The sequence below is a fragment of the Pseudopipra pipra genome, chromosome 1, assembly GCF_036250125.1.
Source record: "Pseudopipra pipra isolate bDixPip1 chromosome 1, bDixPip1.hap1, whole genome shotgun sequence".
Lineage (NCBI taxonomy): Eukaryota > Metazoa > Chordata > Aves > Passeriformes > Pipridae > Pseudopipra > Pseudopipra pipra.
The window spans coordinates 133,462,848-133,486,781 of NC_087549.1; the positions used below are offsets into that span (position 1 = coordinate 133,462,848).

The 23,934-nt window shown below is 39.4% G+C and overlaps 1 protein-coding gene and 1 long non-coding RNA gene across 3 annotated transcripts in view; one reads left to right on the forward strand and one right to left on the reverse strand.

Annotated features, from left to right (window-relative positions):
- ZNF804B (zinc finger protein 804B) overlaps window positions 1–16,373 on the reverse strand; it is a 231,313-nt gene extending 214,940 nt beyond the window's left edge. Inside the window, exon 1 of one of the 2 annotated variants that reach the window (XM_064678198.1) lies at window positions 15,769–16,373. In XM_064678198.1, the coding sequence (XP_064534268.1) occupies window positions 15,769–16,092 (324 nt within the window). In that variant the 5' untranslated portion in view covers window positions 16,093–16,373. Of the gene's footprint in view, window positions 1–15,723 lie in introns of both variants that reach the window. The other variant, XM_064678188.1, reaches the window with a different exon arrangement.
- Window positions 16,374–16,430: 57 nt separating this feature from the next.
- Window positions 16,431–23,355, forward strand: LOC135425671 (uncharacterized). The gene is made up of 3 exons (XR_010435693.1): window positions 16,431–20,028; window positions 22,321–22,429; window positions 23,257–23,355. It is a non-coding gene; the product is annotated as an uncharacterized LOC135425671 (long non-coding RNA).
- Window positions 23,356–23,934: the final 579 nt, after the last annotated feature.

Below are 23,934 nucleotides of genomic sequence, written 5' to 3' on the forward strand. Positions count from 1 at the left end.
ACCTACATATTTTTAATGTATAGTGATACCAACTGCTCAAATCCACATTCTTTAGCAGACCACCCATTCAGAGTATGAAGTCACACAACTTACAATATCCTGTGTAATCCCAAATTTTCTATGCTTTAAATCCAGTACCCTCCTACCCTCCCCATTACATGCATGTAAATCTTTGAAATCAACTTCTGTTAAGTTTTATACATTTTTAAACTTAAAAAAGGAACAAATTCTGTTGTTGATTCTGAACATTGGATTACAACTTCTAACCTTTCTGTAGGAGAAATCTAATTATACATCAGATCACATTCCAAACACAAGCAGCATTTAGCTTGCTTTAAAGGCATTTCAGCCTTAACAAGTCAACCTTAACGATTATTTAAAATTAACTCAGCTATACAACCACTTATGTTAACCTTGTTTGCTGTCAAGCCAAACCTGATAAAAACTGTCAGTAATCACCAACTACACTTTCTAAGACAGACAATATAATGACCTGAAAGTAATCTGACTTTCTGTTTCAGAACATAATTATAGGATTGCAAGTGTATTTTTTCTTCACGAAAATAAAAACTGTTGCTACAAATTTGGCATTATATTCCTTACAGGAAAACTTAATGTATTCTTTATTTCCCATTGTTTTTTGTTAATATGCTATGCCTATATTTATTTAATAATATGGGGTTTTCTACAACTAGGAAAAAGATCAAGAGACCTTTATGTGCCAATCATAAACCAAAATAACACCAAGAAATCTTCTCAATTTCAGCATATGCAGGATCAAGTCCTGAACTGACATTATCCATCACTGTGTGTGTATAACACAAAATTAATTTGATACGTTAATTTTGTACTTCTGGTAGTATTTGCTCTTAAATGCCCCTGGGAGGATAAAATGTTCAGAGAATGAGTAAGATGTGTCATTGTATATGGCAGAGTAATTGCATCAGAGACAGGATTCTCTATAAATATTTTTTCAAGAGATTTTGCTGACAATCGTGAGCATCGAGCTCAGTAAAACTCCTTGAAATTACTATGAGAAGCACAGATTTTCCTGTACTAGAAGGGGAAATAATGTACCTTTCTGACCTCCCGCTGTGTACAATGCCACCCCTCAGTGCAGGGAGGGAACAGCAACCTGCTGATGCCTTCTTGTCCCCAACTTGCCATCGGCACTCGGAGCACCCATGATGCTTTGCCAATATTAACTAATGGTTCACACATAAATTATTGCACACTCCTGCCTAAAAACTATGCTTTCTAGGGACATATCTACCACGAAAAGTTGTGTTCCTGTAACTAGAAAGCTATTGATTCATTCCCTCCTTCATGCAAAATCATTCTCAGCATCACACCTGAAGAGGGGAACTCCATTTTTTCCTGACAAAAGGTGCATTTTCTCAGACCTTTAGTTTGTAATAAACACACTCGCTGTGCTAACAGAGCAACGGTTTATAGTTTACACACACTAATAATAACACTAGAATTACAGTCATGCAAGTTCACTCATCTGCATTCTAAAACCAACCCTACTTCCACTACGTAGCCCATAAGCCATACATACATGCAGACTAACTACACATAAATTAACTAAAATCTTATGTAATCTGTATCTGTGTTTCAATTGCTTTGGGGGTAGGATTAAACCAGTGCCAGAAGGCTAAATATCCCAGTGAGAGAGTTGAGTCCATTTCCAGCTGCAGTTGTGGACTAGTTCATTAGCCAGCAACACAGAGAAAAAAAATATCCTCATTCAAAATTGCCAAAATTCTGTTTTTCAAAGCTTTTACTTCTTTGTGTCAATTATTTTAGATCTACTGTCATGTTGCAGACCTTTGGCCATGGATGAATACCTTTTCTCCAGCATGATATCAGATGAAAGCAAAACAAATGGAAAATAAAAATGTGTTTTCTATAGTTTGCTTCCCCTTTTTTTCCTGTCCCTTCACTTTCCCAAGGCGTTCTCCACATTAACCCCTGCCTGCTGAACCATGATGAACTCCAAGTGCATCTCTGGCAGGATGAGCAAGTTTACCATTCCATCTTCCATGTTCTCCTGTGAGTTTCCTCCTGAACATCCGGACGGAGACAGAGAGCATTGACTACGAGATACCACAGTGCATGAAACGTAGCTCTGCTAGCAGATATACCAAGAGATGGGCCAGCAGAAAGCTATCATATAAATCCACCCCAGTTAGAGAAACTGAAGCAGTCTCACAAAATCTCTGGCATATCCACAGAAATTTTTTCCCAGGCTCTATTTTGTCATTGTAATTTTCCAGACTCATCAGATCATCACTTATTATCACAACAGAAATATTTACCAGCTTCAGGTAATAAAGCAAGATAACTCCATCTCTCACTTGCTTAATGGTGGAATCAACAACATGAAGTAGCAAGACGTCCCAAAAGTAAATTCCTTTTGTTCAGCAAAGCACCAAAATCAAAAGCTTTCCACCACTCAGTGCCCTGCAGTCATACAGATTCCCACAGCATTCCTTGTGTGCACTCACCTGCAGGACTGAAACTGCACAGTGACTCTACTCTTGCGAAGAGAGATATCTTATGTGGAAATAAACGCCAGCCCTCCTATTTTACCTGACGGCAGGGTCCCACTAAAGTCATTAAAGAGCAGGATTCCTCCTCAAGCAGCCTTACAGATAATGACTTGGCAAGTTTCTGGTACATATTATGTTAGAGGAAATTAATGGCGTGGCAACACTGTAATTAAGAGGAAAAGAAACAAACAGAAATCTCTAATAGGGCAACTAAACATAAAAATGCAGAAAATCCATCTTATATTGTTAATAAAGTATAATGCATTAGATTTCAAATTAAACCTGAAAATGACACTTGTCCTCCATAAGAAACTAATCACTTCATGAGGTAAACAGCTGCTCTTTACTGGCCTAGTCACTTACTTATGCAAAAAAACTGAAACAACAGAGAATGGGATATTAGCTTAATATTCAGATATTAAGATGATACTAGGTTATTGACTAATATTAATATTGAGATATTGTCTGATCATTAATTCACATTTAAAAAATGCACTGCTCTGCATTTATAATCCAGTAAAAGTTTCAACTGACTTCTGTCGAGCTTTTTGTCTTTTGAAAAGATTAAAAAGTGATTTATGTGCGTCTTTTACTAAGATCTGATTTATTCCAACCAGGAATTTGGATCCTAAAAGTAAGTGGCCCCGATGTTAGTATGATGAGCCTCTAAAATGTCTAGTATAACATCATCCCACAGTGAATAACCTGTACTTGTCCTTCTTAACGAACACCTACCTGCTATGAGGATAAGGAATGTGGAAGGAAGTTGTGAGTCAAACTCTGTGTGTGCTCTCAGGGAAGTGTGCTAATCAAAGACATGCTCCATAAAAAGAAAGGTGTTACGCTGACTGCTTGAATACCTGTAGTAGAGCAGCATGGTTTGCAATTAACCAGCATTGTAAAAGACAGTCACTGTACAGAGTCCAGCAAAAATATACAAGGTTTCATTTTTGCAGCATAGTTGCATTTTCCTTCGAATTGAAATTCTGTGACTGAATCACAGTGATGCCTTAACCTTGGAGGACCTCATAACCAGTATTCACTAACTTTAGCCAGATTACTAACTAAACAAAATCTAAATAAAATCTGAGAACCAGATCCATGCTGGCATAAAACAGCCTTTGAAAATTCAATCAGTTAAACAGATTGATTTACACAAGCTATAGTCCTGCCCTGAACAGTCAGTCACTGTGCACTTCTCCCTGTGAATTTTAAGGATGCTTGAAGAAACTACAGAAAGTACTCCAAGAAGCTCATTATGATTCACCAATATCCTCTCATCTGCTCTTTATCTTTGATGTTTGTTGCATGAGTGGTTAAGCTGAACTTTCTCTCATTCAGTCAGCATATGCATATCACATTTACTGGGAATCCTCCTGTCAGGGGCACAAGACAGATTTGTAGTGGGATTTGTGAGAAAATCCAGCCACTCCATCTGATCCAAACACCACACTGCTGTCAGGAGATCTAGCCACTACCCTTCAATCTTCAGATGTCCCAACACTCCAACATACAGTCCTATCTTCTGCACAGCTTAATGGAGCTGGAGCCCAGACTACACTCATTCTAGTAAGCAAACAGCCAGGACATCGGCTCAAGCACTAGTACACAACCACCAGCACTGGTTTTTTACAATGCTTTCCACCACAATTTTGACTTACAGCATCCACCATTTTCTCAATGTCCAGTTATAGTTTTGGGAAAAACAGCATCTGGACAATGTGCCCTGTAGCTAGTTTGCAGCTCCATATAGGGGAAGGATTTCAAAGCCAGATAAAAAAAGAAGGGAGGCTTTTACCTGCCTTTACTGAGCAGCTCATGTCAGTGCCATTAAACCCTCTTGGAACTGAAACTGCATGCTGGTAATGTTTCTGTCCTGTCCTAGTTCCCAAACCCTCTCCACTGTCAGGGACAGTGCTTCTTGTTCAACATCACAAGCATACTGGAAACAATGCTCACAATTCCATAGTTTAGCTGTTTAAGCTCCAATGCCTGGCACATTCCCTGGTGTTGTTTACTAATGCACACACTGCCTTTGAGGATCTGAGCCTCAGCGCTCTCTACAGCAAACTCATTTACTTTGCAATTAACCTCTTTGTTAACATTTACTATCCTACCTTCATTCCTCTTGCCAGTCACTTCTGAAAACCAAGTCCTCTCCACACCTGCCAGCCGTAACACCTACAAGTCTTTGTTCACTGTCCTTCAGAGCAGAGACAAGAATTCACATTTCTATTGTTTCTTCTCTTGCTGTGAAGTACAGTGTACAATTGCATAACATAATCACTGTACTTGAGGGCTCATTATTAATATGCAGATCTTATCAAAATATATTAGTACCATCAAGTAGAAAATTGACACCTTCATGTTTCTTCAGATACCACATATCCCTTTTAACCCTGTGAGAGATTTGAACCCTACAATTTATCCTATAGTATGCTGTAATCAAAAGCATCAATCTTTTTAAAGCTGTCTAATGCCTGCAGTCACCATCCTTATTAGCCAGAGGTTAGAAGTCTAAACATAGCTAAATACATAAGGATGATAGAAAGCAAGAGTTTCTTTTGTAATATAAGTTGAGCAGCCATGCCTTTCTTTGTAGGGAGACAGCTCAGAAGACTTTATGTATTTAAACACTTCAGCATAAGGTGCTACAATTACTTAATCAGTTATTACTCTTAAGAGGCCATCAGGAAGCCAATTAGGATTTCTATAATGGCTCCCAGGCAAGTAGAAGGTCAAGAACTGAACTTTACCTGAACAGACAGAGGAAGAAAAGCTCTCAGTGATTCACCACATTCATGATGATCTCACCTTCTAACTCTGATTATTTTCATATGTTTGGGGACATAGTTTGGGGTGTTGGTAAGTTCTGGATTTATTTTTTTTTAATTATCCAAGGTTATTGTATTGCTTGGTACAATGAGAAGTCACAACAGCTAAAAGAGTTTCTAAAAATACATATTTCAAGCACTTTTTAAATGATAACTTTATTCTTCAGACACTGCTAGTCAGGTCATCAGGAAAATAACATTACTGCAGGATGCAAGTTGGGAAATGGCATAAGGAGCTGTATTTGGGTAGAGGGAAAAGGTGTTCAAGGTCCCTATTACTGAAGTTACTGATGAACTCCAGATTTAAAAAGAAAGGCCTTAAAAACTGTTTTTCTACTGGAATATTTATAGGTGTACATATTCATTAAGCCTCATTTGCTGTACCTTAAGAAGTGAGTCTTCAAGAATACACAGTGGAAACAAAATATTTTTGCCTTGGATTTTAAGCATATTTCTCTGCCTTTGTTTTTTATTGATTGTGAAAATTATGCAGGCTCTGATAATTCATTTTGTAAACTTGTTTAAACCCCTTTCAAGGATAGGAATTTTTTAAATTTCTTCCAATTTACTGTTTATAATGATCTTTACTAATGAAAGCTGTCAAGTATGCAAAGCAAAATAAATATTTAAAGGCTGATTCCACAACCCACAGATATCAAATTCAATCACCTATAACGTCAGTGATTCTTTAAGGCAAAAAAACAATATTATGAACCAAGGCTAGCAGACAGCTGTTAAAAAAAAAAAAAACAAAAACCTTCTGAACAAACAAAACCCACAAAAACCCAATCCAAAATTTATTTGCTTTACTATCCTTTCCCCATCAGAAGTCATAACATGACACATGGATATAACCCTCTATTTCAGTCATCATATCTGCGTTATATAATAAAAAAGCCCAGTGCTGTCAATGCTTTTTTTTTAACTTCACAGAATGAAACTTGTTCCCAATAATAAGACAGCTCTAAACCTGTGCTGCACAGATTTATTAACCCAGACAAAATGAAAGGCGTATCTTTCTCCACCAAGTGTTATCATTTTCAAATAAGACATATCTTCTTGGTAATAAATTTGAAGACTACTTTTTGTTTATTTTGAGGGGAAGGTTTACTTCTGAGGTAAGTAACCACAATATTGCATCTATATGTTCTGCAGTTTAACATCTAAAAGATGCTTATTATAATGCTAAGCAATAAAACATATATATTGTAGAGTACATATACACAATAAAAAACTCCTGTTCCACATGGTATACAATACACTGGTTATAAACAGGTCTTCAGCAGAAGATGAGCAAAATATAAAATCAGGAGGTTTACATATGCAACACTTATTTCAATGTAATTGTTTTTTAGAGCATGCAAATACAACATCTGCATCAAAAAGCACATATCTGTGATTTTTTCATTGATTATTAGTAATCACAAAAATTTATCACTCACTCCCAGAAAACGAACTTTTTCAAAGTGAAGTTTATTTTCTGAATTATCAGTGTCTCCAACATTGTTTCTTACATTACCTCTTTTACACACTTAACAGCCAAGGATATAGTTATCATTCCAATGAAAATTTGAAATCTTTGTATATAGTACCAACCTTTCTTCATTTGTCCCACTTAATTTTTTTTCACATGGGTTTTGCTATCTTCTCTTTAAGGTGAAGTAAGTGCACACCAAAACACTAAAGAAAGGAAATGCTAGTGTCCATGTAGATGCATACAACATAACAACCTTGGACTTCTATGCAGGAAGAGCAGTAGCAAGGCCTTATAAGGATGGCAGTTAAGTATTCAGACAGCCAGGAGAACCCAAATATGTATTCAGTGACATTTACAGGATGTGTATTTATTACTTGGTACGCACAAACTACTTGCATATACATCACACTGTGAGTTTTTTACTTTTGCTCTATGGGGACCTACATGACTGCATTTTTTAGTTTCATTTTCTGAACTACTCCTCAACAGTTATGTGACAATTTCTGATCTGTTGCCCACTGAACCAGGCAGCCACTCAGTCTGCCACAAGGCAGGCATCTCAGTCTGTGCTGAGACGATGGGTACACCTCTCAGCTGCTGTTTGGCACAGACCTGGAGCCACATGGCTTGTGGGAATCCTGGATTTTTTGTTCCTACACCTGCAATGCATCACCAGAAGCTTCTTCCAAACACAGACAAGAGCAGGCTCAAAATATCAAGATTATAATTTGATTTTGCAATGTCTAACATAGGGTGGCATAAATATACACGTTCTGCTTCTTGTTAGATCTCCCAATAAAGTCCATGTTCAGAGTTTTACACACCTCACAGAAAATCGTACTTACACCGAAGACGTAATGTTTAGCACAGAAAAATGAAGATTAGTATAGACAAATAATTTGTACTGATAACTTCTGAAACCCACAAAAGCTACTAAAATTAGATTTATTGAAATCTGAATATGAAAACTTTTCATTGAAAAAAAAAAGCTCAAAATACCTTAATAAAGATAAGAATTTTCATTTCTAACAGACCTTCTGATCACAGTATTCAGATTTAATTTATAATTTTAACCCCAAAATCTAATCTACCACCTATTTTGCTATCAAAGGGTGTATTTTAGGGAGTTCTGTTTTTACAATTTCTAATCCAGTTTCAAAAGCCTTTCTCATGTTACAGTCTGAGTTGGAAATTCAGGCTGCAGATTTACAGCTGATCACAACTGAGAATCTCCTCAATGACCCCAAATACAGCTCTCAGTCTGAGCAGAATATAGAGAGAATATTTCTGTTGACACAAAAGCACTAAATCTGTTTTAGAAGGTATTCCAGGGAAAACATCAATTGAAAAATTGATATCAATTAGAGTTGATTAATGTATGGATTGTTTCAGAGCTGCACGCAATCTTGCAGCAATAGTTCTATCTTACTTGAACCAGCTTGCCAATTATCATTATGCATAACTATGAAACTGGGACAAAATTTTGATGATGATGATGTTTACATCTTATCCAGTATGCACATAAATTTAGCCTTTAAAAAAAAAAACTATCATTAGAGTGCCTTCCCACTGGGTACAGAACAATACATTCTGCACAGTGAACAGCATTTTCAGGAACCTGTACATACCCCATGACAAATCTTGCTACTCATGCGCTGTAGCTGATTGTACAAGACAAGCAGTCTTATGTGCCCACATAAAATACAGAAATGCAGAACCCTAGATATCTGCCTCTGGTATCACCTATGCAGATTATCATCATAAATCAAGTCATTTTAATATGGTTCATTCAGAGTTTTGAAGGTTCAAAGGCTAACAGAGGAGCAGGTTAAATCTTCACAAAACAGTGCTTACAACTGTCAATGTGAATGTTAAAAAGTTCTTTTAAAGGATCTTCTAATTGCTATTCAGAAATGTTTACGTGCATAGACTTCCGCATGCACATATATTTGCAAAATGACTTATTCTCCAGTGAAGACTGCTTAATTCCTTGGAGGGTCAAACTGGATTTTAATGGTACTGTGCATTATGTTGTGAATTCTGGTTCCTGCAGGTCCATGCACGCATCTGCACTTCTCTTTGACATTAATTTGACCCTGTAATAAACTTAATTTGACCTTTTATACAAATAATCCCTAATCCAAGATTTATTTTTTTTTACTGTTGTAGGTGTACAAAACTTCCACTCTTAACTCTTGAGCTCTAAAAGAAGGTTTGCAGCTTCTGCTCTCTGTTGTAACAAATGTGATGCTCTGTCTTTCAGAGTGAAAACCTTGAAGGCATTATGGAAGGTATGTCCACGTAAGAAGTCAAGCTTATACAGATCGACAGACATATAAAGCAGTAAAACTAAATCTTCCACAGTGTTCCTCTGTGGCATTTTAAAATAACAGTGCTTTAGCAGGAAGATAAAAACTTTTCTAATTTCTATTTTTTTCAACGGAAAAGTCTATATGTTCCCCAGGACAAGTGAGAAAAATTACATTTGTAGGTAATGATTACTTCAGTCTTCTAAAGTGATCAGTTGTGATGTAATAAAAAGACTCAACAAAGTTTTTTCATATTAAACGCAAAAAAAAAAAACTACAAAGAAAAAACTAAACTAAAAAAAAAAAAAAAAAAAAAAAAAAAAAAACAAACAACTAAAAACCCCAAGCCTTGTAGCAAAAGGCTATACAGTTCCCTAGGGAAACCCAAGTAGGGAAAAATGCATACATTTTGGCCAGTCTTTAAAAGCTTTGTTTTCCTTCTCCATTTAGATACCTCTTACAGGGAGCTTTTGCAAACCCTTTTTAGAGGGAATAACTTGATTCAGACCATGAAATTCTTTTGAACACAGTTTTTTTTCAAGGAATCTAATCTCATATGAAAGTATTTACATAAACAAAAGTTATTCAGTTAATTTAGTTGTTAATGGTCAAAACAAAACATTCATTTAGATGGAGAAAGGAACTGGAGCATCCTCCCCAGCAAAGCCCAGCGAGTACTTACCATGGACAGCACATGGGGGCAGGAGTCCAGAAAACAGGGTAGGAACAGGCAGAGAAAATCTCTAAGGCCTAGAGCATGGTTAACACCTCAACCCACCATCCGAGGGAGCACCTGTTTCACAAACACTAGGTCTCTACATTCATTTTCAAACTTGTACACAGCACAGAATTAAAAAAAAAAAATGCCCACTAAACTGCTGTGCTCTAGATGAGTAAAAGGCATATAAACTGAAAGTGAGAATGCAAATGGATGTAACAGCAATAACTCCAAAACTAATGAACAAACAAGCATTGCCACATGAAAAATAACAGATAAATCGATCTGGTTTTAAGAACTCAATTGAGGGACCAATAAAAATATTAGAATGCTAGAAAGGCACTCTCAGACATAAAGCACCTGTTTAACATTACTGCTAATTGTGGATGAAGGAAATGGCCCCAGCAGAAATTGGTTGAAGATGATTAAATTTAATTGCAATGCTATATACAAAGTGCTACCCACTCACTGAATTGGGATCAAAATATGCTCAGAAGTGACACATTCCACAAAAACAGATTTAATACAAGGCATGAGCAGCAAGGCTACATGTGACAAAAAGAACATTCCTGTTTTCTGGAAGTTCTTTCTTTCTCTTACGTGTTGCAGAATTTCTGTTGCACAGAAAGTATTGTAACAGAACCATGAACTCAGGAAAGTATTTATTAAAATCTGTATTTATTAAATCACCATAAGGTTGAGTGTGGGCTGCAGGAATGCTCATATTCTCCAGGACAGTGGAGCAGTAGGGCTGGTAGGGAACACACTCAGCCCACTCTGAGGCACAAATTGCCAGGAATCAATGAGATCAGAAATAGTTAAGCAGGAGTGCCTGCCTTGGTTTGTTTAAGGCAGATACCTTGGTAAGCCAGCTCCATGCTTTCAGAAGAGCACACAGGATCCCCCTGGCAGGCAGCCACTTCTGCTGGAGGCAGCTGCCAGAGACTTTTTGGCACAGAAAAGTGAAGTACCATTTTCTTTACTATTTCTCCCTTTTTTCCTTTCTACAAGATTTTGTTAGTACAGTTGGGAATTCTTTTTCCACCTTCCCTTTCGTAGAAGGACTGTTTATTAGAGCTGCTGGCTCATTATTGGTCCCTTTATACTATTTCTTTGCTTAAATTTCATACTTCATGCATTTTCCTTGGTAATGCCTAGAGTATATCCTTCCTCTCTGCTTTCAGTGCTGCTGAGGGTACAGTCACAGTACTGAAGGATGACTTGTTTATAGTCAGAAACCCACAAGTTATTTGGTCTTCCAGCTAACCACAGATATACGGTGGATGCTCCTTTTAACCTGCTGCCACCTAGACCATATTTCACACGGTACACATCCAGCATGTCTAGCCTTTAAATTGCTTTCTGACAACTGTGCTTGGCACATGTCTCTCCTCTCTGGTGGCAAACACAACACACTGTCATTCTTTGTGGCAGACTTGGTTGTGCTAGTGTTTCCCAGTTAAGCTCAGGCAGATGGAGAGAGCTGCCCATGCCATGGCCCTCCTGTTCTCTATTTAGAGTCGTTTGGTCCTCAGGCTCACTTAAGTTTTCAAAGAAGTTTCCATGTGCCTAGCATTGTTATCTGTTACAGAGAGTGCTAAGATGCCACTCAGACCTGGTTATATTTGCATTAGTGCTGAAACAGTTTGCTTGTGGCTCAGTATCAACTAAACAGTTATTATTTCCAAATACCTCTACTTAATTAGAACTACTGGAGCCTCTGGACGTGGGACGAGAGCTGTGCTTTTTAAAAGGTAGCTTTCTGTAACAGACAAGAAGCCTTTCCCACACCCCGCATCCCAAAGAACTTAGGTAAGCACTAAGTGCAACAGAGCAGTTGCTTGACAGTCTTATTAGAAAACAGCTTAGAGAAGTACGTGAAAAATACTGTATTCATCTGAAGCTGCAGGGAACAATGGAAGAAAAATAATTAGCCGAGTCAGAAATTGGCTAAGGCACTGGGTCTTCTGAGCCTTCTATTTCCTTCAAAATACAAAGGGATCTTTAAATACCAAGTAGTAAATGAGATTCTGTTTATATCTTATCTTAAAAAGCCACAAGCAGAACAGTGCACCCTAACAACATCTTTTGCTCAGAAATTATTCAGAAGCAAGGGGGCCATCTGCTGAATTCCCAGTACCATTTTCTGCTGTATCCTGGAAGAGTTTCTTTGAAAGTTTCACAGCAGAGTCCTTTTCCGTGTCAGCTCCACTAGGCTTGTGAACCATGGCAGTAAACCTCTGAGTAGGCTGGGCTTCAGGTGTATATTACAGCAGATCTACCATGACTGTAAAAAGTAAAACCACTACACCAATCAATGTAATCTATTCAGGATTCAGAAATCCTGTAGACAATATCATCGGTCTGAGGTGTAAGTAATATCTCTGTATCATAATTCATTTCCTTAAAGAGAAATTTTCAGAGACAGAAAATTTGCTCATAATATGTTCATGAATATAACTTTTCAAATAAAATATAAAAGCTCAAAGCACAGAATCAAGTCTCTAAAGTAAGCAGCTTCCTTCTTCGGCTTACCTTGTCCATTATCCTTAGTAATGTTGGCATCATGTTCAAACTCAGCATTTCCTTCCCAGTACAACTCCATTGATACAGGATTCATTGCTTCTAATTCCAGTCTTTCTGAATTCATTACCACAACTTCAGAGGACAGCTTCACTATGTTCATAGCTAAAGTCCCTTTCTGATTTGTGAAAGTGGGCAAAGGAAAGGTAGAATTTTTAAAAGACTTTATGACCATGTCTCTACACACTGACACGCACAAAGTACATTACCTTTGTAGTCCTCCATATCTTGTTTCCCTTAGTACTGCTGCAGCTAAAGGTCTCTCTGCATACCAGCAAGAAGGATCGGAATTGTTTGTGGCACAGTAACAATGAAGTATGCTAAATAACTACTACACAAACACCAAGACTGAAAAAATCCTTGTTCATATAACCATGAAATTTGATAAAGGTATTTAAAATATTCACCACTGTTCTCATTTCTTAAAGTATAGCCTTAAGTCTACTGACATTTCATGGTCTGTTAATACAGAACACTTTAAATATAGAAAGGTACATGTTATCCACTGAAGACCGTGTAGGCTCATGCATAAGATCACTCATAGTGTAAAAATATAAGATTGTTTAATGATACAAACTATAAAATTGAATCTTCAAGGTTGCTTCCAATTCAGCATTTTAAAAAAGACTGCAAGATGTAACTTGTATCTTTCAAAGTTATAATCAGGAGGTATTAAATAAAAGCACAGCACAGGGAATACAAATAAAGGCCGCTTGCTTAAGACTTCCCTCTGATGCATAAGAAGTGGTCCCAAGTTTAACTCAATAGTTGGAGGGTTTGTTTGCATTGTGTGGGGCATTTTTCATGCTTAAAACAATTTTACCACCTCAGTCAATACGAAATTTCAATATGCATGACTCCCACATCCATAATGCAAAAATGTATCAGGATGGTGTTGTCTGCTGTTCACTGTTCCCAACTTTATGCACACTGATAGGCAAGAAGGATATCATCTGGAAAGTCATAAAGTTGTAGGCACATACAGATTACTCACTGCTTTCAGTGTTTAATAGCAAACTATTCTCTTTGTCAACTAAGCATCCCTTATTTATCTCCTAAAGTCTGGACTGCTGTATCAAAATAGGAAAATATCATATATAAACCAGTAGTAAATCCTAAATATAAAACACATAAAAGAGTTATAGAGCTAAAATTACTCAGTTTAAACATTATCAAGCACCTTTACCCCCACGAGCTGCCCAATACTTCCTCTCCACAGGGCTCAACCTATGACCTCAAAAGCCTGACTAGCTGCAAAGGGTAGCCACTAAAAAAGGCAAAAATAAAGAAAAGAAGAAAAAGAAATGTGTGTAGACAAATGAAAGTTTTCCCTCAAGAATTTGGAATGAAAGCTAAGGATTGCTAAAATTCAGTTCTTTATATAGAAATGGTCCCAAAACATATAAAGCATACCAACTCCTGGTCATATGAATCTCAGAAACAAGTAGTTCTGTCTTAGTGAAAAGCAATACAAAGTGCTCTTGCTACTTTTTTCAAACTCTGGAAAGCTCACATGAAAGAATGTTTCTATATAGTGAAAGAGATTTGAGTTTATTTTCAATTTTGTAATTTTTTTTCCTTTTCCACTAAACCCCAGATAGTTGGCTAAGATGCTTCAACGTAAAGCAAAACCCTTTTTAAAAAATGCATCTTTAAGTAATAAGAAACATCCATACAATTTTTTTTTGGTCTTGTTCTCTGTTACCTGCATATGAACAAAAATTACTCCCACCTGGTAACAGGACTATGTTTAAAATGATGGTTCACTAGCGAAGTCAGACGATTTTATTTCATTAAGTATTTAGACTGAGAGGAGTGGTATGCATACTCCTATGCAGGTAGTTAGAAAGAAAGGGAAAGAAATTGTAAAGTGAAGGATTTGGAACGTAATGCTATTTGCAGGGCATTATATTCTTTTATTTCTGACACTACTTGACTTGAACATCAGTTGTTAAAGTTCTACTAAATAAAAAGTATTTACAGTTAAGACTGTTCCCATTTTAGATCTTTAACATCTTTTCTTTTGGATCTAATTTTGTACAGTTAATGTCTCCTGCATTTTGGGAGGTTCCGCACACGAAGGTGGATCAGCTCCACGGGTCAGAGAACACAAACACAGCTTAGCCACTGTCTACTCGATGATACCTGCGGCACAGTTGTATTATATTGCTCGCGACAGATACAGCAGTACAGGGGAAGAACCCGCAGGTGTTATCAGAGTTCTGGTGCACAACACAGAAGGGATTTTGAAAGTGTAATGAAATATTTGTCACTTTCTGTCATTGAAAGTCAAGAAACAGAAAGCAAAGACTTTCGTTTCCTAAAGGTATTTAGAGCGCAGGTGTGCTACGCGGCATAACACGGCACTGCCAAAGTCCCACCGTGGTTTCAAGGTGCCCCCGGTACTGGTGCCGGTACGGGTGGGTGGCAGGTCCGTTCCCCTCCGTATGTCACATACCGAGACCGGACACAGTGACAGGGAAAGTCCAGTCGAGACTACGGACGCGGTTGTGACACCAATGACACGGCGGAGAGGTGGAGGAAAGGCAGCGCGACTTCGGCGGCGCCCGGGCGCCCTCCTCTCGGCGGCTCTCCCGGCACCCCACTGCCCCTCTCCCCGGTTCGGTGGAGACCCCGCCACGCAGCCCAGGACAACCACTTGCCCCTACGAAACGCCTTTAGCGACTCACGAAGACCGTCTACAGTAGCTCAACGGGTCTGCAGTCACCGCAGGACCGCCCCAAACTTCACGCGTGTTCTGCCTAGATATCGGTCTCGACAGGTAGTTCACAACACGCCGCAGCCAAACTCGCAAGTGCATTTTTTTGCAGGCGAAACCAGAAGGATGATCGCTTCCCTCCTCCGCCGCGTCAAAACCTTGGACAAGGTACTAAACCGCGACACCTGGAGCCGACACGGCGCCTTCCCCTCTACCAGCCTCCAACTTCCCTGCAAAGCGTCAGAAATTAACCTCTCCGTGGGCACGAGCCCGAGCCACGGTCCACGGATAGCCCCAGTTAAGCGGCAACCCCCCCGCCCCACCGCGGAGCGCCAGCACCGCCCCCAGCCCCTTCCCCGCGGCCACACGCCGGCAGCCGCCGACGGAGAAACTTTTCCGAGCCGCCCGGCGAGGCAGCGCCCACGCGGCCGCCCCGCAGAGCGGGACCGAGCCGGAGCCCACGCACCGCGCCCCCCGCAGCCGCGCCGGCCGCCCCGCCGCGTGGGCATCCGCCCGCACCGCTCCTACCGTGCGGGGGGCAAGTGAGGGAGGGAGCGAGGAGGTGGCAGTTACCGGCGAGCGAGCGCCCTTCTTGCAGAGCGGTCCCCTGAAGACGCCTTTGATGCCGCGGTAGTGCCCGTTGCTGAGGTGCCGGGAGCTGATGACCAGGTAGCACGCCATGCGGGCGCCCCGGGCGGGCGGGCGCGGGAAGGGAGGGCAGCCCGGCTCCTCCGCGGCGGCGGCGGTGCTGGCCCCGCCGGAGCAGAAGCCCGCATGAAGGAGCGGGCGGAACCGCAGCAGCGATCTCCCCGCTCCCGTCTCATCCAGCGCCCGGGTGAGCGCTGCCAGCAGCAGGATGCACTGAAGGCGGCAGCAGCGGCGGCAGCCAGAGCACATCTGACGGAGCGCGGAGGCCAGTCCGCATGCTGCTCCGCGGGTGGGAGACGGGCCGGCGAGAAGAAGGGCAGAGCACAACTTGCACAGTCCGCCGCTGCTACGGCCCCTTCCCTTCCTCCCTCCCTCCTCCTCCTCCTCTTCCTCCTCCTCAGACCAGGCCACCGGCAGCCGACATCCGGAGGGGAGTTTCTCCGCGGCAGCTGGAGCGGCGGCTGCTCCCCATGGCTCTCCCCTGGGCCGGGCTGGGTGGTGGATGCCGACGGGCGCCGCGCAGGATCCACGCCGCCCCACTCCACTCCTGCCGTGCCGCCGCAGTCGGCGCCGCGCCTCGCTCACCTCCGCCTGCGGGGGGGGGAGGCGGTACGAGGGGGCGGAGGAGGGGTAGGGCCGGAGCGGGGGCGGCGGCGGGGAGGAGGACCTGGCCCCCGCCCTGCGGGGAGAAGGGGCGGCCGCCGCCGGCAACCTCGGGCGGAGCGGGACGGGGAAAGCGGCAGGGTGCGCTGACCGCCCTCCTCGTCCGCTTCGCCCAACTTTCCCGCCTCCGGTGTTGGCAGGTAACGTCCCTTCCCTGCCTGCCTCTGGCTGCGCTTCCACCTGTCCCCCGCATCCCCTCCACTCTACCCCCTTCCCCTCCGCTGTCCCGCGGGCTGGCCCTCGCCCGGACCCTCCGCAGCCAGCTGAGGTGACGGGAAGCACCGCTGCGCCGGTGCCCGCTGACGGCTGGGAGCGCAGACCGGCCCAGGACTGCGACGGGGCTGCGCGCAGCTGTCCGGGCTGCCTGGACACCCCCGGCTTGTGGCTGCGTTTGTCTCCATCGTCCCCCCTGAAAGCTCGTGATTTTAGGTTCGTGGTGTCATTTACGACCTAAATGATTTACCTCGGTATGAAAATCTTCCACCACTAAATAGCTGGAACAGGTTAGGGTGTTCTCCCCTTCTTCAAGACAGAGGCGTGATGTACCTCGGACCCGCCTGTGCAGACTCAGCTTCTTCTCTTCAGGTCACAAGTATTGTCTCTGCTCTGCTGCTTGCTAAGTCGATAAAAATAAATCAATAAATCACACGGCCTTAGTAGTCACCTGCAGATCATTCATTTCTTCGAAGTAGATTGCTTTAAACTGCAGATAAGAATTGTTTCAGTTTTTTCATTTAATCCTGTGAAACAATATGCTTTCAGATATTTGGTGAATGAAATTGATAAGCCACAATCCTTCTAACTTTGGCCTCTTGAGCTATCTTTCTATGAATTTAATGTAAATGAAAGGAAAATCTCTCACAATCCAATAAACTATATAGATAAAAAGGTCATGACAATTCAAATGTCATTTTTTGACTGTATATGTAAAATAGCATTGTACAGTCCTAGTATACAGTGTTGTATACAGTGTTTCACATAAAATATTAAATTTTATTATATGTATATATACATACACACAAATAAATATATTATTATGTATTTTATTAATAAATATGCAGTGTTGTAAAGAAAACAAAACACATCTGAATTTGGAATAAACAAATTTATTTGTAGTAATGTATTACTACAAATGTATTTGAAGTAACGTATTAAGAACATCCTTATGTTAACCATCATACAATGTTTTGCAATGTAAAAAACTGTTAGGTGGGGGTCAAATTAAGCTGCTAATATCAATGTGTGAAATAAATAAAAGGTCTTGGCTCTTTGCGTAATGTGTGGTTGAGCTGTGGGACTCCTTGCCAAAGGGTGTTGTGGATCATAGATTAAACAGTCCCATGAATCACTACAGATCAGGCTTTGAAGCCTGGGAGCACTACAGTGCCTACAAAAGACCTTTGGAAGACTTTTCTGAAGCAAGAAATTGCACTGTAAAGTAAAGTTTGAGAAATTATACTACCATACTTAAAAAGAAAAAAACTGTTATCCACTGTAAATTTGGTGGCAAAAATGAGCTTTTATGATGGTTTCCTCCTACAAGTCACAGCTATGTGAGTGACTTGAAATATATTTTTGTTGGCATATATGTTTCCTTAACTGGAAGTTCTTTCTGAAATAATTGCTCTGCAATCCTGTTAAAGATAAAAGTATTAATTTCACTTTGGATTTTGGTCTGCAGCTTAACTTTCTGACTCTGCACTGAATACGTATCTGGAAGTAAAGAGAAGCACCTTTTTGGCAATGCAACGAACTTCCCAAGGTTGTTTTTACTTCTCTGTGATGCAGATGTTGTTTCTCAGAACAGAAGGACAATTTACATCTCATCTCAACAGCTTGCACAGAGGTCTCAGTTCCTTTTCTGTTGTGAAAAGACTTGAAAAAGTCCTTTGCTCCACAGAGCTAATGTTCTGTTACAAGGTGAGGGAGAGGGTGCATAAGGCTCTCACCATATGCATACAATGGAGATATGTGATTTCATGTTGGAGTTATGTGGACAGATGGGCCCTGTCACCTTTAGAGGAGGTTCAGCACAAACTGAAACTGTGTGAGTGCTTTGCTGTAGACTAAGGGACAGTACTTTCCTTCTTAAACTTACAGTCTTCCACAGTTCATTTACCAAGACTGTATGAAAGGGAAATTATTTACCCCAGAGTAGGCTGCACAGTATTCATTTTATCCTGCTGAGGAGGATGATGTGCTCAATTGACCCTGCTGTGAAAAGTAGAAGTCATTTTAGGCTCACTTCACTTTGCAAACTCAAGGGAATAGTTACTATGACCACCAATCTAACTTATAAATAATCTGTAGGACACAAGACTGAGAAAATGAGATTAAGAGTTGTCAAATGGAACGATTAGTTATTAATTATATCACTCCCTGAACATTCCCCCAAGTCTCTGGAGATGCTGCACCTCCTTCTCTTTCATCACAGATCATGTAGAAATATGAGCCTTAACTATTAGTAGCTTCATCTGGGTCCAATCCTTCACTACCTTAAATCTCATAAAGTAATTTTCAACTGAGCACAGTGGATGTAAAATACTACCTTTCAGAACATTATGCTTTCTTTGCAGAAGTATTAGTGGCTTTTCAAGATGCAAGGAAGTGGAGAAGCAGGTCAGCTGTCACTAAGAGAGGATGATTAGAAAATGAGGTGTTCTCCAGTTCATCTATCCTCTCAGTTTACACATTTGTTTATCATTAATAAAGACTGCTTAGCATTTATTGTCCCCCAAAAACATCTGGAAGAATTTTCTATATATTCTTTGTAGGGATTGTCCTCATTGCACAATACAGTGTCTAAATGAAATGACCAGCCTAGCTCTAAGGCTGCTGGTTCTGGTATAAATATAGTCTGCATATCAGGCATCAGAGAACTATATTAATGCAGTTATATTACTTTTAATGGTTGAGCTAATGCGTATGTTTCTTTGCAGCATTAGATAGTACTGTGTAGACATACCTGTAAAACCTTGTCTGCATTAAGAATTTTATCTAAATTGTAATTCAAGTATCGCTCCTAATATGAGTTCCACCTGCACACAAAGTCCATCATACTGATATTCTCTGCTGTAGAGGTAAAAACTACAGTTAGCATGATTTGCCAGCTGCTAACCTAAGTGTTCTTCACTGTGGGTACAGACTAGATCTGCTTAAGGGTCCCAGTCTTAAAATGCTTTCCCTTTTCTGTGACTAGAAAGAACAAAGACATCCCTCCCCATGCCTTCAGATATGAGAAAGTTTAAAGAGTGCAAAGCATCTTCTGGCACTACACCTCTAGAAATCTTAGTTTCACTATCAAACAAGAACAGAGGTGTGTATACACACAGCTTGAGTGCTGTTTCAAAATCTGATTATTCTTCACTTGAGTTAGTTTAACATGTTTTCCAATGCAGAAGAACTCAAGTGAACCCTACAGTAAAAGCATACTCTAATACTGATGTGATTTTTACAGGTGGTCTTTTTCACTGTAGGGAGGGAGTGGAGGAGGGAGATCAACATCTTGGCAAGACAATTCAGGTATGAAAACACACAATGAAGTTCTTAATGTATAACAGCGAAGTCTTAATAGCTCTATGGTATATGTTCTCTTCAGACATAAAGGAGATTTTAAAGCTGTAAATCAAGTCCTGGCAATATATGCAGATCTTTGGATTATAAGTGCCTGAACTACATGTCCCTCCACCCTCAGTTCCTCTAACTCATCCACCCAGCCTCTAACTCCTCTCCATTCTGTTGGTCCCTAGCTACAGCTAATTCCTGTGGGTTCACATAAAAAGTGAACTCCTGCTCCACTGACATTAATGACAATTTTTTGATGTCCACAGAATCAGTTTCTTTAGAAAATTTCAACTGCTAGGTATGTTCATGTATGTAACAAACCTGAAATGTACTATTACATTAGTTGTCCTGTTATTCTACTTGAATAGATCACCTAATATCCCAAAAGAATCATAATTATTTGAAAATGAGAACCAGATATTAGAAATAGTTAACATTTCTTTTTTAATCTGAATTTTTCATTTTTTTCTCAGTGAACCATAAATTTTGGAGAATATTTTATAAAGTTTGATCCTGGTGAATATAAAAATACAAAGTAAACAGATCTGCATACATTTTTGTTTTGCTTTCAGTGAAATGGCAATTTCAAATCTGCTCTTTTTTCCCCTGAATCTCAAAAAAAAAATTATATTTTTTTCATTAAAAAAGCAAAATCTTCATTATATCTGTCTTTATTTCATTAATTAATTTAGGATATTTTAGACCGGCCCTATTTTATTCCATGTGAAGTAAACATTATACTGCTTATCCAAACATTTTTAATCCCAGGCTGACTGGGATTTTAATCCAAATAGTAGTTACATTAGTCTTGCAAATCACTTATGTAAGCAGCTTTCTATTACCGAAAAGTTGAATCTGTCAAAGTTTATACATTTAAAGCATTGATGACTGAATCTATGCAGAATCAGTGACACTGTTCTACTTTGGATGGAGCTTTTTGGAACGTCTAAGTGCTGAACAGTCACTTTATAGTCTGCAGCTTGCTTGTGTAGCCAGCGAGTACAGCAATCTTTATCATGATCAAACCCAAGTGCGTGTGTATACATCAGTGAAGAGCAGTAAGTCATGCCCTACTTTCCTTATAGGCTTATGCACCACTGGTTTTAAAAAAGTCATATAGTTGAAAAATAATCTAATTCAAATAACTCATCTTACTCTGATGTTACTTTGATACATCTCTCATATGACATTCAGGAACCTCTGTAATACTTTATCACTAAAAAAGAAATACGATGTTTCCATTGGAATTCTTGTGAGAGTTACTCAAGAGTGTAACCACAGTCCTAGAGAAGAACACTAATAGGTGGTATTGGGGAAAACCACCAATTTCATAATCAGTTTAAAATATGCAATAGATCTGTTGTTTTCAGAAGGTTGTGGGACATGCCATTCACTTAAATTCACAGATCGGTAATAGAAATAAGACATTGACCCTATATTAATAAGAGCTCAGTGCTTCCAGAGTATGTGTCCAATGATGTAAATATATCTTCCATTTTCTATGCAGAAATACTATTCATTGGTTTCTTCTTATTGTTAGCTATATTCTTTACTTAAATTAGGATGGATATAGAAAGAATAATGGTAAGTAGCCACTATTATGAAAAATATATAGCAGAGTGCCAATTCTGTTTTAGAAGCAAATCCTTTCTTTCAGGAAGATGATGTATAAAAGAGATGTAGGTGTAGCAGTGTTTTCATACACTTGCTAATTTATTATGTTTGCATAAATATTTAATACATCAATCTCTTTCTAGAAAGAATATGGTTTGCATTTCAAGTCTTGTAATTTTTTTACACTTTCTTTTCCCTAAATCCTACCAAAACTTTAATTATATGCTTAACATCCACAAGAGAGGTGATTCATGTTTTTCATTGCTTGTTGATGGTCATCAGACTGATCTCCTTAGGTCAGCACTGTATGTGCTAGTGACCTTAATATCTAAAAGGTGAGTAAAGTTATTGCATTTTTATTATTAGGAATCAGACTTGAATATTAACTGGAGAACAGATATCTTTAAATTAAAATAATTAAATTTAAATAGTTAAATAATTAAATTTATATTATTAAAATAATATAAAGAGAAAAAAAGTATTGTCTAAACTCTCCATAGGTAGCCATGATATCCACAGATATCCACAGCCAGAGAGGCTAGCAGCATATATTTCAGACACAGATACATTAATTTCCATAACTGACATAACCACAGCTGTCAATCCATTTTCCGACTCATACTCATTTAATTCAAGGAGTGCTCCAAGGACAACTATAACGAAACAGCCTAGGAACAGGAGAGGACACCCATTGCGAAGGAATGATGAAGGCAACTTCCATCACGTAGAATTTTCCATCTTCACAGTAAGACATCTCCTTTCTCTCAGTATTATCTGCAAAAGTATCTGCTATCTTACATTGCCACAGGGAACATACTTACACACACTGTGTGCTGATACACACCTGCAATGATATCCATAGACAATTTCAGCTTGGTAAGTTAGTATCACCCTTTTTGTCTGGCACGAGTATTGCCATAAGGCACCCATAGACTGTCAACACATATATGTTATTTTTTAATCTGGTTGCATCTTCAGCCATTGAAGCCTATTAATTGTCATAAGATCATGTACAGTTTATAAAGGACTCTCAAGTTACATTTGTCAGAGAAAAAGTTGCATTGTTTTTGTATGAAGTGAATGAGAATTCAGCTTGGGAAAAGAGACTGTTGAGGGGGAATTGTGAGATGTCACACAAGCTGGATAAAGATCACTAATCTAGGAACTCTATACATCCTGATCATAAGTGACAAGTGACTGCAGATACTTTCCCTGGGCAGAGGGCCACTTAGTGTGGTGGTTCACTAAGCCACTTTAGATAAAAAATTACAAGGAGAAAGCAACTCTTTTGCATAACTTGAGAAGAAATAAATGAATATAGGTTCTGCTGAACTTCCAGCAATAACATGCATTTTTGTATACTTATATAATTAGTTTTTATAAATATATATCCATATTGCATATGGATTATTTTATATATTTATAATTCTGTCTGGTGTCCATACATTAATGGAATAATATATAACTATATTCTTAAATGCTTTAAATGTCAACACCTATACCAATTTATTTCCTGTACTGTTTTTCTTTTTCTCCACTGAAGCAAAGTGACAATTTATTCTATTTTTTTAGGGAGCTCAGTGACAGAGAGGTGATTTAGCAGTCTCCAGCAAAGCAGTACAGAACTAGAGTCTGAGATGTTCATACTCATTAAACCAGTATACTACCTAAGCTATCTCAGATCTTCATGTTTCCATGGAAGTATTTACTATGCACTACCACAAGATCACCCTGTTAGTTCTGTATATAACCTGTTGCCAGCATTTCATCATCTATCCACATTAATACTTCAGCAGACAACCTTTAAAAAGGCTTTACAAAGAAAGATATGGAAGGCACGGCAGAAATTTCAATCTGACAGTAGCATTTGTCAGCTGGAATCCTCCGGAATTCAGAAGTCCTTCATGTTATTAGGTGTCTAAGAAGCAATAGTTCTTTTTAAGACTGACACCTACATACTTTCTCTAAAATAGACAAGAATACTAAGAGGTCTCGGAGTGTATTATGGCCTAGTTTTGTTCCTTAGTAGGTTTAAACATTTCAAGCATTCTGTAACTTCCATTCAAGTAGTAGTAAAATTTCTTTGTACCTTGAAGAAAATTGATAATACTCTTGTAATCACTGAAATTTCATTAATAATTAGTAATATAGGAAATATTCAGTAAAATCAAAAGGTGAAATTCACTTCCTAGCAAAAAGCCAGCACAAAAATTTTACATCTCCTACCTCCCCCATGGTATCTCCTAAAAT